The following is a 15,498-nucleotide window of genomic DNA, read 5'->3' as shown; positions in this document are numbered from 1 at the left end:
GAAGTAGATTAAAAGTGTCAAGCCTGGAGCTTCCCTGGTGGCGCAGTGGTTGAGAGTCCGCCTGCCGATGCAGGGGACACGGGTTCGTGCCCCGGTCCGGGAAGATCCCACATGCCGTGGAGCGTGAGCCATGGCCGCTGAGCCTGCGCGTCCGGAGCCTGTGCTCCGCAACGGGAGAGGCCACAGCAGTGAGAGGCCTGCGTAACAAAAAAAAAAGTGTCAAGCCTAAGTCATGAGGGTGCTCAAATATGGAATGGAGCAATAAATGAATTAAAAGTGCCATCCATTCATTCATTTCATCAGTTAACAGTTTTAAAGCTTTTACAACATGGTGCCAAGTGCTGAACTAGGTGCTAGAGGAAATATATGAACTAATACGCATTATGCAAATTGTTATAATGAGGGGCGAGGAGAGTGAGCAGGCCAACGACTAGGATATAAAACAGAAGTGAGGTATGTCCCATAAGGGAGAGGTCAGAAAATGCCTCCTGGAACAAGTGGTGTTTGAGATGGAACTTGAAGGATTTGTGATTATCTGTTAATACATTAATTCAACAAGTGTGTACTGAGTACCTGCTTGTGCCCAAAACTGTGCAAGGCCCTATGTGTGTGAGGCCCTATCTGTGCAAGGCCCTATGTGTGCAAGGCCCTATCTGTGCAAGGCCCTATCTGTGTAAGGCCCTATCTGCACAAGGTGAACAAGGCTGGCATGGACCTTGCCCCTGCAGTTACAGTCTAGCAGGGGAGATAACCATGGAGGCTGACCATCTGGCAAGCAGGAGTGATTTCTGGATGGGGAGTAAAGGTCTGGGGTGGGCTGGGGGTAAAAGAGAGAGCACCCCTGGGAGCCCTGGGTTGAGATCTGAGAAGAGGTGCGGGTACAGGGGTGTGAAATGCAGAAGGAGGTTGGCTGAGCTGGGGAAGGAACACAGAGCCTCGGTGATCAGGAGAGATTGCTTGGAAGAGGTTGCTTGGGATAAAGTTTGGAAGGTGATAGCCATCAGTTCATCCATGCACAGGCTAGATGTGAAAAGCAGGCAGACCATCGACCGGTGTCCAAGAGGGCATAAGAAATAAGAGGCAGAGTTCAGCTCAGCCTCAGCTCAGAGACTAATCCTCATATAGGGACCTAGAAGGGGCTGCCTGAAGAGGTGATGAGCCCTTGTCTCTGGAGTTGGACAGTCACAGGGGTGGAGAGGGGGACATCCACCTGCTGGGGATGTTGCAAGGGGTCTCCCAGCTGGGGTGGGAGAATGACTTTCCAGCCCAGAGAATCCAAGATTCTATAACTTGTAATGGCCTGAAACTGAGGGTCAAAGAGTGACTGGGAGAAAAGTATCTGTCCGAGTATCTGGCTTGGTTTATGGTCGAATAAGCACAAGGTATGGATGGATCAAAAGGGGCAGAGAAAGAAAAAGTATTCAGTAGTTACCTTGGTTCTCTGGAGTGTTCATCTCAGGGAGCAGATCAGACACCAAGTTAAAATTAAAATAAAGCATGGGGGTTCCCTGGTGGCACAGTGGTTGAGAGTCCACCTGCCAATGCAGGGGACGTGGGTTCATGCCCCGGTACAGGAAGATCCCACATGCCGCGGAGCGGCTGGGCCCGTGAGCCATGGCCGCTGAGCCTGCGCGTCTGGAGCCCGTGCTCCGCAACGGGAGAGGCCACAACAGTGAGAGGCCCGCGTACCGCAAAAAAAGAAAAAAAGAAAAAAAGCAAGGAAGAAGGAATGCAGATGGCCAGTATGAAGAAGGGGGAGAAAAAGAAATAGCATTTGCTGAGTGTCTGTTATAGGCCAAAGACCATGCTAGAGAATTAACACATTATTTCTAATCATCCTAGTAACTCTGTGAAATAGGGCTTATCAAATACTTTTCTACGCATGAGTCTCGTAGAGACAGAGCCACAGTCATGATCACGCAGCTGGTTAGAACCAGGTTAGCCTGGGGCCAAGGTCCGTGATATTTCCGCAACGCTAAGAGCAGAGGGCATTTTGTCTAGCCCAGGGTTTCAGAGCCCAGTGGTCTGAAAGCATTCAGGGAAGTTCCCACTGTCTGTGCCATAGATTCTGTCCTCATGTTCCTCTGAAGCATTTATTTCCTTCCCATTGCCTAGTATTTAACCAACACTTATATGGAGCTCGTTTGGGAGATGACAGATCCTATTGTAAATACTTTAATATTTATAAGTCAGCATCTACTGCAAATGGTTGTTGTGAGAATTCACAATAATTATGCCTATTTAACAGATGAGGAAACTGAGTTACAAAGAGGCTAAGTAATTGTCCAAGGCTACATAGCCAGTAAACTGTGGAGGCAGGATTTGGACTCAGGCAGTCTTGTTCCAGAGCCGATGCAGTTCCCACTAGGCTCTTCTTGAGGATCTAAGGGGTAGTGTGGCCATGTACCCAGCAGCAGGAGGGCCTTGCCTCTGTCTTAGGTCCTCTGCTATGCAGATTCCCCTGCCCCACTCCAGAAGATCGTCAGACTGGGTCTGACTCTGTCCTTAGTGGAAAGAGAGCCCACCCAGGCAAGGAAAACAGAAAGGCAGCCACAGGCCGCGAGAGAAGCAGAGGCAGGTAGAGGCACACACATGGAGCGCAAGACAGCAGAGAGATGGAGGTGTCAGAGGTGGTGGCCAAGGTCCCTTGACCTTTTGAATTGTGATGAGTTGTGCTACTACTGCTTCTGTAACTTTGCCATTCTGGTGGAAGCATGGAGAAGCCCCAAGGTAGGGTGATGGGGGTAGGAGAGGAAGGACCCACCAGTTATCTTCCAGGATTGGTACCCAACAGAGGTAATGAGCAGACAGGATGTGTAATGCCTAAAGGATGTGAGTGGATACAAATGTCAGCTTTCTGGCTGCATGTATGTGCTTATACGTGTCACTGTGTGTTTGCCTGGAGAGGCAAGGAGCCAGCTGAGAAAGCTTTGGGACACGGGTATACATGTGTGGGTCCTTGACTTAGCGTGACATAACAGGGAATCTTAAAGAACATTCAGAGGCCTGACTGCCTGAGTTTGAATCCCAGCTCTCTCTTTTTTTAAAATTAATTAATTTATTTATTTTTGGCTGTGCTGGGTCTTCGTTGCTGCGTGCAGGCTTTCTCTAGTTGCAGCGAGCAGGGGGCTACTCTTCGTTGCAGTGCGCGGGCTTCTCATTGCAGTGGCTTCTCTTGTTGTGGAGCACAGGCTCTAGACGTGCCGGCTACAGTAGTTGTGGCTCGCAGGCTCTAGAGTGCAGGCTCAGTAGCTGTGGCGCACGGGCTTAGTTGCTCTGCGGCATGTGGGATCTTCCCGGACCTGGGCTTGAACCCGTGTCCCCTGCATTGGCAGGTGGATTCTTAACCACTGCACCACCAGGGAAGCCCCCAGCTCTATCTCTTAAAGCATGTGTGGCTTTCAGTGACTTACTTCAACTCTGCCTCATTCTTTCATCTACAAAATGGGGTTAGTAATACTATCAATCTCCTAGAGTTATTAAGAGAATTCAAGAAGTTAATACACTGTGTTTGTGATAGCCTTAAATAGTGCCTGGAAAGGATTAAGTGCTATATGCATGTTTATTAAATAAATACAGTAAATTTAGGATTTATTGTTTCATGATCAATGTATTCATTTCGTAGGACTGCCATAACAAGGTGATAGTTTAAAACAACTAAATGTATTCTGTCACAGTTCTGGAGGCTGGAAGTCTGAAATCAAGGTGTCAGTGGGGGTCAGGCTCCCTTTGAGGCTCTGAGTAGAATCCTTCTTGCCTCTCCGTAGTTGCTGGTGATGGCTGTAAAATCCTCAGCATTCCTTGGCTTGCAGCTGCCTCACTCCACTCTCCTCCTCTGTCCTTACACAGCCCTCTCCCCGTGCGTCTCTGTCCAAATTCCCCTCCTTGTAAGACCACCAGTCATACTGGATTAGGGCCACCTTAACTGGATTGCATCTGTAAAGACCCTCTTTCCAAGCCTGCACTGGCCACCAATTTTGCTTCTAGAAAACTTGAGAACAGTTGTGGGTTTTCCCTTTTTTCTCCGTATTATAAATATTTTAGTAGGATTTTGGGAGAAGTTTTAGAAACTGCTATCTTATTAAGGAAACACTTCATGATTTTTTGTATTTTTCTAAAATTGTATCTCCTTTTTAACTTGAGGTTGCTGAGAATGGTTATGAGTGAACAAAACGAATGGTAATGACTTTTTTCCTGTCATATTAGTAAAATATTTCTAAAGTAAAATATCTAATTCTGTAAAGAGGCAATAAAATTTTTGAGATTATTTAAAAAAAAAAAGACCCTATTTCCAAATAAGGTCACATGCACAGGTACCAGAGGTTAGGACTTCAGTATATCTTTTAGGGGAACACAGTTCAACCGGTAACAGTCATTTAAAAAGCATCAGTTCTGGGCTTCCCTGGTGGTGCAGTGGTTGAGAGTCCGCCTGCCGATGCAGGGGACACGGGTTCGTGCCCCGGTCTGGGAGGATCCCACATGCCGCAGAGCGGCTGGGCCCGTGAGCCATGGCCGCTGAGCCTGCGCGTCCAGAGCCTGTGCTCTGCAACGGGAGAGGCCACAACAGTGAGAGGCCCGCGTACCGCAAAAAAAAAAAAAGATAACCAGAGAGCATTTACTGAGTGCTTACTGTGTACCACGCACTGGGGAAATGCTTTGGTAACTACACACCATTTAATCTTCACAAACACTTCCCTTTCCCTGGAAGCACTGCTGCTACCTGCAATTCTATAGACAGGAGGAAACTGACATGCAAAGGCATGTGTAACTTGCAAGAACTCACACAGCTAGTCTGAGATAGAGCCAGGTTTTGATGCCAGGCTGTCTGGCACCAAAGTTGATGTTAACTGCTGTGCCATCCTGCCTCCTGAAAGAAGAGAAAGTGGTGTGTTCTCCTTTTAATCCTGCACTTTTCTGTATCCTGGTTTACACTATCAACTCTGCTGTGCGGTAGCCCAGCCTCTGCCTCAACTACAGTTATTCTGAGTTAGTGGAGTTTGGATTAATGAGGTTTTGCTGCATTCATAAGGGGCTAGAATTGTTACCATGGACTGAACTTGCACTTCTGGTTTTATCCCAGAAGGAGAGGTAGAGGAAAGTTGGAACAGGTGTCCTGAGCTGGCAGGCAGAAAGCAAGGTTAGGGTCCTGTGGCTTCCACTGAAATGCTGCATGACTTGTCTAAGCTCCTCCTCTGTCTGGCCTCAGTTTCTTTTACAAAATAAGAGAATGGTGCAGTTCCCTTCCAGTTTCTGATGTATAAATTTAATTAGAGATTCAATCATGTCAGCATAGAAGTGTCTGTCCGGGCTTCAAAGAGCACAATGCCGGCTTTTAATAGGAGTAGAGTTTCAGCTGTGTTTTCTTTGTCTACCTCGTGTGGACTGAGATATCTCTCTGGCTCCAGGATTCCACCCTTTGTGTTTTCCCAGGAAAGTCTGTCCAGAGATGCCAGTGGAGGATGGGTCAGTGAAAACCCTATGGAGAAAGGAAAGAGTGCCTGGTCAGTGTCTCCCCTGGAAAGTGGGCATATGGCTCTTCACATCCAGGGAAGAGCCTATGGAACCAACACTCTCCCTCAATTGTCCGGGTCTTCTGTTCTCCACCCACATATTCAAGGGTTTTGCAGGGTCCAGATGCTGGAATCCCTACCACCTCTTTCCTAGGTAGTTTCTGAGTCTCTCTGTGAACTCCTCCAATAATGGAGGGCTCATTACTTCCAAAAGCCTAAACAGAGCAGGGGTCATGTCTGGCTTTTCACATCATGGTCTCCTGCTGTCTAACAGCCACTTCTGTCTAACCACCTACAAAGTAGGTGCTCATTAAATATTTTTCCAACCAATTAATGTGCAAAGAGAAATAAACTACTAACTTTAGGGAGGAGACAAAGACTTCTAAGAGTAGGGGGCCTTTGAGTTGGCCCCTTAAAGGTGAAGAGAAGGTTGCCAAAGAAGAAAACGTGGGAAGGGCAGTTCGGCACTAGGCACTTGCACAAGAGACCCAAGCAGTTCCACTTTGCTAGAAATTTCTTCCTTGTGTCAAGCCAATGTGGTGGTTCTAATTCTGACCCCTGGGACCACACAGAGCCAGATGTCACGTGTGTGAAGAGGGCATTCCAGAATGTTCCCTCTCCATGAGAAACATCCCTGTTTCAGACACTCTTCCTTCTCCTCTCATAGCATGATTCCAGAACCTTTCACAGCCCTTACAGTCCTCTCCGTGGAGCCATTCCACCTGCCACCCTCCCTTATCAAGAGTGGTGCTCAGGATGAACCACAGAAGTCATGGTCCATCGTGGGCACATCCCTGGCCACCTACCCTCGCTCAGCTCACCAGCAAAAGTCGGGGGACCCTCCGAGTGATCTGTTAGAAGGAAGAATACCACCAGCCACATCACGTTGTCCCAACCTGTCAGAAGCAGGGAACTTCGGATCGCTATGTCTTAAAACATTCTTCAGCTCTAGAGGTGACCCAGCAGAGGAATAGATAGGCTTGTACAATGCTCTCTTTTTAACAGCTCTTGGTACCCCCTGCTGGTGAAATTGTGTGGCCCAATTGGCGGGAATCTCAGGACAACTGCGGGAAAAAATTCCAAGTTCGGGAAGTCACAAGTGCTTGAGTCTCGAGGGTTGTGAGGACAGCATGAGTTATGCGACCATCCCATATATCATGTGACTATCTTATATGAGTTTTTTTTAAAAAACATTCTATAGCTATGGCTATTCTGTGGGCTCTGAGGAAAAAAAAAGTCTCTGACTTATATGAACATTCCATCAATTCTTCAGACACCCCAGGAAGGAAATGCTAAGTTCTTAGACAAAAATAATTCATTAACTGGAAGTATTTCAGGCCACAAACTAGTTTCATGCAGCTTTTTCTTCCTCTTTCCTTGCATATATCTTTTTTTTAAGTGGTTATAATTTGTACTCAGAGTAGAATGACAGTCTTTTCTACACTTCAGATTGTAGACTTTTAAACATAAATTTGCACAACAAATTTATTGAGCTCTGGCTGTGTGCCAGACACTCAGCAAGAAATTGGAGTAGGTACAGGAAGTCGAAAGAGGTTCACCCAAGAGGTTCTTGCCTTCCTGGGTAGGAGGGTTGAATCACCGCAATTGGATTAGTCAAGTGCTTGGCTGACATGGCAGCGAGGCCCTCCTTGATCTCCTGACAGGGTTCAGACCAGCGATTTGCTGCTCTCCCCTAGCTATATGTATTTTTCCTTCTTGGAAAAGAAGGAAAATCACCTTTGTGATTTTGTATCGATTCGTGTATTTACCTGTTTAGTGCCTGTCTTTGCCTCTAGTGTCTGTGTTCTATGAAGGTCAAGATCATGTCCAGTGTTTGACGCTATGAACTTCTTACATCCAGCAGAGACTGGCACGTGTAGGTGCTAAGCAAATTTGTGTTCAATGGGAGAGTCAGCCCGTAAGAGAAAACCACACATCTGTTTAGGGAGCAAGATGTGACATTTTTTATTTATTTATTTATTTTTTGCGGTACGCGGGCCTCTCACTGCTGTGGCCTCTCCCGCTGCGGAGCACAGGCTCCAGACGCGCAGACTCAGCGGCCACGGCTCACGGGCCCAGCTGCTCCGCGGCATGTGGGATCTTCCTGGACCGGGGCACGAACCCACGTCCCCTGCATCGGCAGGCGGACTCTCAACCACTGCGCCACCAGGGAAGCCCAAGATGTGACATTTGAATGCCACTGAGCCTCGAAGGATGAAGAGGAGGTGGCCCGGGGAGAAGAATGGGGGCACATTGAGGAGTAGGGAGTACTGAGGAATGGTTAGGACAGGAAGATGAGGTAGTTGGTGTTTCCTAAAAGGAGACACGTGTGGAAAATAAGGCTGAGTTGAAGCCTGGAGCCATAGGTCTTGTATGCCCCACTCCCAAGTTTGGGATGTCCCCCTCTCTTCAGGAAAAAGGGAAGGGGATCAGCTAAACTCTATGACTATAGGAATAAATACGATTTTTCCTAAATTACTAAGAGGGTTTTTAGTGATTAAATTTTGAATAAGATCCCAAAAGTATGGTTTTGTGTTTTATTTCCTTCTACATCCCTTCCATTTCCATTTTGTAGCTGAAACACCTGTCTGCATATTTTAAAATTTTTATATAGCATCATCATCACTATGAAAACATAGTGTCAACCATGGGTGAAAAAGTAAGGATGTAAAAACCTGAGATTTTTACCACTCCGTTGTCCAGTTTTTAAATATCTATGTTTTAGAGAGGCTCCATTAATTTTTTTTTTTTTATCCAGGGGTTCAGAGCTACCCAAACATTTCTGTAAAATGCCGTTTTTCATAGATGCAGCAAGACCTTTTTTTTTTTATTCCTTTGGAAACCAGTGATTTGTGCCTAAGACAACTCTTTCCATATTATCTTACCCTGAATAGAATGAGATTGGTTGGGAGTTCTGCCCTAAGGAAATATCAAAGCCTCCAGTACATGCTCATTTATAGTTTGAAAGTTAATTTTCTTATCGGATTTCCTTTTATTTCCTGCTGGGGCGGTGTGAGCAGAACTCAGATGGAGGCAGAGGGTCTGCTGTATATCTTTTCAAATTTATGATTAAGAAGGTCACATATACATTTTTTTTTAACTTATTTATTTATTTTTGGCTGTGTTGGGTCTTCGTTGCTGTGCACGGGCTTTCTCTAGTTGTGGCGAGCAGGGGCTGCTCTTCGTTGTGGTGCGTGGGCTTCTCATTGCGGTGGCTTCTCTTGTTGCGGAGCACGGGCTCTAGAGCGCAGGCCCAGTAGTTGTGGCGCGCGGGCTTAGTTGTTCCGTGGCACGTGGGATCCACGCGGACCAGGGTGCGAACCCGTGTCCCCTGCATTGGCATGCAGTTTCTTAACCACTGCACCACCAGGGAAGCTCCACCTATACATTTTGAAACACACTCCTTTTTGATAATAAATGAAGAATAAAACTTTGAAATGTCATCAGTAGCAGAATTACTCGTTTTTCTTTCATTTGTGTTCCCCCTGCCTGCTGGCCAATTGCCTGCCAATGGTGAGAAAAGGCCCAAGTGACCGAATGCTTCATTTCTTGTTTTTCTGTCTGCCTGGAATAGTTTCACTAGTGGAGCAGCATGCCTGTGGCCACAGCATTGTAACCAAAAGATGCACTTCTATTCCTGAGCGCCCTTCTTTCCCCAGGCAAATTAAAAAAAAAAAAAGAAAGAAAAACAAAAAAGAAGAGGAATTGCATTTTAGGCTGCATTTGTCTTCAAACAGACAAAAGCTCTTCTCTTCCTGGATCCAGATTCACTCTCCACGCTTCTCTACTCTGCTGTCTGCTTACAGAGCAAGATCTAAATGGATGCCATGCCTTTGGCTTCCAGTTGGGTTCAGCTAATGTGAGCCACTCTAGGAGGTCAGGTGGGGGAGGGAGGATGTAGTCAGGGAGTCTGTGCCTCTGGTTCCCTCTCTGTGGGGGCCATCCAGGACTGGCTGGATCCCTTGGGAGAAGTTCACTGCTTCTATACAGGTGTCCTACTCTTCACAACGCCTTTTGGGTTCTGGTTGCTGCCTCCTCTGCTTGTCCGCCTGGACCCACAGGTGATGAACAGCTTTCCTATCACTGTATTATACCTCGGGTTCCCCTTACACCCTTCTCACTTGGTCAGTAGTCCTTTTATACATTTTCTCTCCTCACTTGAGTGTGCCACCTGCCATTCTTCTGTGCGGTCTACAGCTAGATTAACTCCATGTGAAGGAAAATACCATCAAACTAGAAGTGATCCTAGATGAAAGCCTCTAGAATACTTCTGAGTCTAGGTTTACCCTCCTCTGACAGGGGGATCATTACCTCTTGAAACTGCCTGTTTCATTATCAGATGGGCTCACCTTTGGATATTTCCTAGGTGGTGCTGAATTTGACCTCTCTGGGACATCACGGAAACACGTCCTTTCCGTGTTAAAATAGGAGAGACCAAGATTGGATTGGAAGCCAAGTCCTGTGAAAAAATGGAGCAAGGGACCTGGGAGAATATACCCTCCAGATATTTAATGTGCAACCCATAGCCTTGCACATGATAGGAACAAAATTACTGTATTTAGATACATAAATGTTGGGTAAACTCAGAGGGACCAGGTTGTTTATTTAGAAATATTTGAAAAACTGTCGTATGCAAGTGGGGTTAGTCATATTTTTATATCTCTGGCAATTAATCTGAGACCCAGTAGTTGACGTTTAAAGGGAGTAGATTTCAGATCCATACAAAGAACTTTTCAACCCTCAGCCTCCCAGTGAGCTGCCAAAGCCTCCATCACTTGCTGTAATCCAGGGGGGATGGGATTCCACAGCGGGACTGTTGGAGAGAGGATTCCAGCAGCGGAATGCAGTTGGACCAGTGGTGATGACACAAAAACAAGAGTAGCAGCTGCCACGTGTTCAACATTCACTGTGTGCCAGGCGCTGTGCTCCGAACACATTATCTCACTTAATCCTCACTTAATCCCTATGAGGTTGGCCTGTTAAGTTCAGAACTTACTGAGGTTAAGGAGCTTGCCGTGTATCATGCAGCCACAGGCTATGGAGGTAGGATATGGACCCAGGTCTGCCTGATGCCAAAGCTGATGGTTTCAACCTCCAGTGGTTGGTGTCAGAATCACCTGGGGAACTTGGTGGCCAGAGGTCTAATGCCTGTCCTACTTGTATGAATCTAGGATCTGTGTGCTTTTTCAGCTCTCAGAGTGATTCTAATTTACACGAGTTTGAGCATCACTGCTATACTTTGTCGTCGTCATCATCATCGTCGTCATCATCATCATTCCAAATGCCCATCTGGTTCTGAGGGTCACTATGGGAATAACTGCATCAAGTTCTGCTTTAACCTTTATCCTTTTGAGATATAAGACTAACTCACCTTCACCCTTACCCACTGCCCACACCAGCCCCTACTTCACTCTACTTTTGTGTGGTGGGCTATTTCATGAGCTCAATCCCTGAGAAAGGCCAGACTCCATTGTGAATCTCATTCAGAGCCATGGGAACAGAAAGGTCCCCCTGCCTCTTCTTCCCTTTCAAGGGAGAGTAAGGAAAGTGTTGTGCAAATCTCATTATTTCCCATTTTAAGCTCAAGTAAAGAACACACCCATTGCTGAGGATGAGGCAGGATAAATGTCATATTTCTGAGCAAATGGAGGCCTTTAGCAGTTTCAGGAAGACTTAGGTTTATTCCACCTTGACCTTGGAAGACCTGCCTTGACTCTGTTTCTGGAAAATGGACCAGGTTTGGGGGTTGAGGATGATGGATGGGGAAAAAGAACAGTCTGATCTTCCGGTGCTTGGATGCAACTGTCACCATCTGACTGTGATTTTATTCCCCTTGCACATGTCCCAAAGGAAGCTGGCCAAGAAGCAGAAGGAGACACAGAGTGGAGCGCAGAGGGAGATGGGGCCCGTGGCCTCGGCCGACAAACCCACCACCAAGCTCAGCACCGGCCGCAACGACGAAGGCTTCTCTAGCTCACAGGACGTTAACGGATTCAGTAAGTTGAGCCAACTAAGGGGAAGGGGACGTCCGTACCCGCTTGACCCTGGTACCTCTGCTGTTGACCCCTCACAGTGTCAGGTGCTATAGGACATGGAGTCTGGATGCTTCCCTGGGGTGGTCCAGGATGAAGGTGCTCCCTGGCAAAGACATGGGGCCACCCATCCGAAAAAGAGAATTTCAGAACCTCAAAGCAGATGGAAATGAGGGCAAGCCATCTTAACTGCTGCTTGTGTACACAGAGGCAGGTTAAAACTAATAATAGTGAGAAAAAAAAAAAAAAGAAGAAGAAGGAAGACATGGTTGTGCCCTTAAGGAGAAAAATATGCCAAGCTGAACTGAGTGTCTTACAGTTATCAAAACGGTGCTGCACATAAAGTAGATGAGTTACGCGTCATCACTGTCTCCATTTCTCAGCTTATGAAACTGAGGCTCAGACTTCTCCAGAGTCCCATGGCTGATGAGTAACGTATCCAGAACTGGAAGGCATGCCTTCCAAGCCTTGGTCGGTTTCAAGACACAGCTAGTGGTCCAAGTGGCATTTAGTCAAGAGCGACGGTGTCCTCATGCAGAGTTAATACAGGATCCCAAGCTAATTGTAGTGGCTACAATTTCAGGGTTCACCCCATCGAGGAGAACATCAAGACTAGTGAGCTAAAGCTAGTTTAGTTTAGTCTGATCTTGGGGATCAGACTCAAGAGTGCTGACTTTTGCTCTTAACTTTCTGAAAAGCAGTTCTTTTTCTGAATTGCGTAGAAATGCTAGATTCCCCAGCCTCTGCTCCAAAGTGGGGAAAGCAGGAAGTCTAAAGGAATATGAGCAGAGACAAATGTTCCCCCTACACTGTGCCAGTGGCAAAGGGACGAAATCATACTTTGTAAAAATCACTCAGATAAGGTCAGTTTGGGATGACGGGGATCTATGAGGATGAAGAAAGAAAGGAAACAAGTATTTACAGACCACCTTCGTCTGTACCACAGCCTTGTGAGATGCTTAGTATGATTGTTCCCATTTTATAGATGATGTATGCAGAGCTCAGTGTTTGGCTGACCTTCCCACAGTTACATAGCTGCTTCCTGATGGGTCCAGGATCCAAGGGTACCTCAGACCCATGATTCCTAACCTCCAGTGTACCACAGCACCTACCTGAGGCAGTTTTCAAAATCCGCATACCTGAGCCCCACACCTTACCTGCTGAATCCAAATCTCCTGGGGCACGGGGAGTGGGACGGGGACTCAGGATGTGGATTTGTAAAAGCCACGCAGGGGGGTCCTTACGGGCACCCTGTTAAGAAGGCTGAACTTTGAAAGAGGCAACAGCAGCTATTTTCAAATATTGACTTGCTACCTTGGGAAAGAGAGATTTTGTTTTAAACCTATAAAGACTGAAAAAAATGGTAAAATGAATGCGCATGTAGTCTTTACCTAGATTCACCAGTTGTTCGCATTTTGCAATACTTGCTCTCTCTCTCTCTCATATACACACACACACTATATGTATACATACATTTTATATATATATATGTGTGTGTGTGTGTGTATATATATATAAATATAATTTTATGAACCATTTAGAAGTAAGTTTTAGGCATCATGACACTCCCCCTCCAGAGAATTCAGCATGTGTTTCCTGAGGACTAGGACAGCTCCTCAGCATAGACACAATGAAATTATTTTACCCAAGAAACATAACCTTGTTTCAATCTCTAATAGACCAGAGTCCATAGCTGAATTTCCCCCATGGCCCTAAAATGTTCTCTCTAATTGTTACTATCTTTTGATCCAGTATCCAGTCAAGATGCTCACTTTATATTTGGCCACCAAGTCTCCCATCACCTTTCTATCTACAACAGTCCTCCCACCTTTCATTTTCCTTTCGGGATGCCGACATCTTTTAAAAGTCTAGGCCAGTTGTCCACAGAATGTTCCACAGTCCAGATTCGTCTGATTTTTTCCATCATGATCACACTCAGGTTAAATATTTTGGCAAAAATGCTACACAGGTCACATTGTGTATGTACTTCCCTTTGCATCATTTCAATAGACGCGTGCTATCACTTTGCCCACTCTTGGTGATGCTAAGTTTGAATACTTCTTAAGGTTGAGAAATGGCTTTTAAAGATGAAGCCTAACAGCACATACTGATTACTTCATGAGTCAATATTTAACTTCTGTTTTCCTCAGAGAGCAGAGCAAGTTTGCAGTCTGCCTAAACACAAAGTCAGTTCTTAATCCATTCTCCACCCGGGTGAATTTCTGGGATTCTCACATTCCCTTGGGTCCAGGAAAAGAGGATGCTGACAGAGGGAAGGAGAGGTGGAAAAGAGGATAGCAAGGAACTGGGCTTGGTTTGTCCTTAAAGGCGCATCCTGAGCACCGCCCCACCCCAAGCCTTTGGCCGTGTTAACTTGTCACTGACTCTCCTGCTTTTGTCCTGAGGCAGGGAAGTTCATTAGCAAGTCTAGCTGATGGCACTGCTGGCCAAGTGGTACCTATTCACCCAAACCTCTCCTGTCCAGGCCAGGCTCTTGTGCACCTTTTTTTCCATTTCTGTGTTTGTAAAAATGTCCTGGGAGGACTCTGAATGCCAAAGAGATATGGTCAAAGACACATGACAAACATCATGATCCCAAAATTGTAGGTATTTGATCTTCAGCTTTCTGATTTCAAATGAAAACCTGGGTAACACCAATTTCTTGGATTTCAAGGGGAAACATCACCTGCATTTTCCCCGTGGGCTAAAACTTAGACTCTTAAGATAAAAGCGCCCAAGACTGAGGTAGATTGGCCAGCCAGAGAGGAAGAAGCAGCATATCCAGTAAAATCTAATCAGTTGTTTTAAAGTCCAGACACCGTCATTCCAGGATTGATATATGTGTGTTTTACATTTACATACACACATATACATGCACACAGACATAACACGCGTACCCAGACATGTGTATATGTATATGTATATTGTATGTACATTCATTTTAATGATATTGCTTTTAAAAAGATGGAAAAAATTCAATTGACGTTATACTCAATTATTAAGAAATTTTGCATTTGTTTGAATCAGTAAATATTTTAGGATTCTGTCTGTGCATCTGGTGTCCTCAGGCTAGAGCCACAGACATGCTCTGGGGTTCTTTTGAATGCCCTGGAATGCATCAGGTACCTTTTAAAATGCTCTATGGAATCACTGGGGTGTGATTTGAGGGGAAAAAAATGTAAGTAATGCTTACACTGGAGATGTAGAAATTGCTTCTGCAATCACCCTGATGTATGTAAAATTGAATCTATTTTCGTGGCATTAGGGAAGTGACTGTCTGGCTTCTGCATCGGGTCTTTAGGAGGGCCTGAGCTTATTTGCAAATGTTGAAGAAGCATTGCTAGAGGCAGAGCACAAGAATAGATGTCACATTGGAAAAGATTACAGAAAAACCTGCCCTGAGCAATTATTTCATTATTGAACAGGTGGGCCCTGGCCTAATTCAACCTTTGCATCCAACTGTGTGGGTTTGTCTTCCTGGGTTTTCGATTCCAAGTGACTGCTAAGTTCTGCAACGTCCATTCCATCAAGCCTCCCAATTTTGTACAGGACCAGTGACCTCTGGGATGCAGGGGTGAGGGGGCTCTGTGAGGTATGGACTGTTGCTCTGGAGTGCTGTGGCATTCTGGAAAAAGGAGCGCCTGTCAGCAGTGTGCATTGTTTTCAGTTGAAAGAAATGCTGGCTTTTATTAAGTAATCTGATTTTGACCTTACTGCCTTGTGTACCTGCTTGTTATTTTTTTCTGAGACCTTTTGCTCCCTGGGATCATTTTCTGGGTCTTTCTGCTGCTGCTTTCTTTTTACATTCCTGCTTAACTCTTCTTTATGTCTTTTGTTCATAGTCTCATCCTCTCCTTGTTTTAGTCCAAATCAAAATGCTTCAGGACAAATTGCTGTTGAATTCTATGATACGGGGCTTGGCTGTCTACCCTTCATGTAATAGCGTTTGGCAGACT

At 45.8% G+C, this 15,498-nt stretch overlaps 1 protein-coding gene across 1 annotated transcript in view; it reads left to right on the top strand.

The window, feature by feature from the left end:
- Positions 1-15,498, top strand: part of PTPRT (protein tyrosine phosphatase receptor type T) — a gene marked incomplete at both ends in the record, with an annotated part of 1,086,576 nt that overhangs the window by 955,315 nt on the left and 115,763 nt on the right. Inside the window, 1 exon segment of the mRNA XM_082671082.1 lies at positions 11,361-11,506. Coding sequence (XP_082527208.1) covers positions 11,361-11,506 — 146 coding nt within the window.

This window comes from Grampus griseus, assembly GCF_964374135.1.
Source record: "Grampus griseus genome assembly, chromosome: 14".
In the NCBI taxonomy this organism is placed as follows: domain Eukaryota; kingdom Metazoa; phylum Chordata; class Mammalia; order Artiodactyla; family Delphinidae; genus Grampus; species Grampus griseus.
The sequence above is the reverse complement of the archived record's forward strand: the minus strand, read 5'-3'. Positions and strand labels throughout refer to the sequence as shown.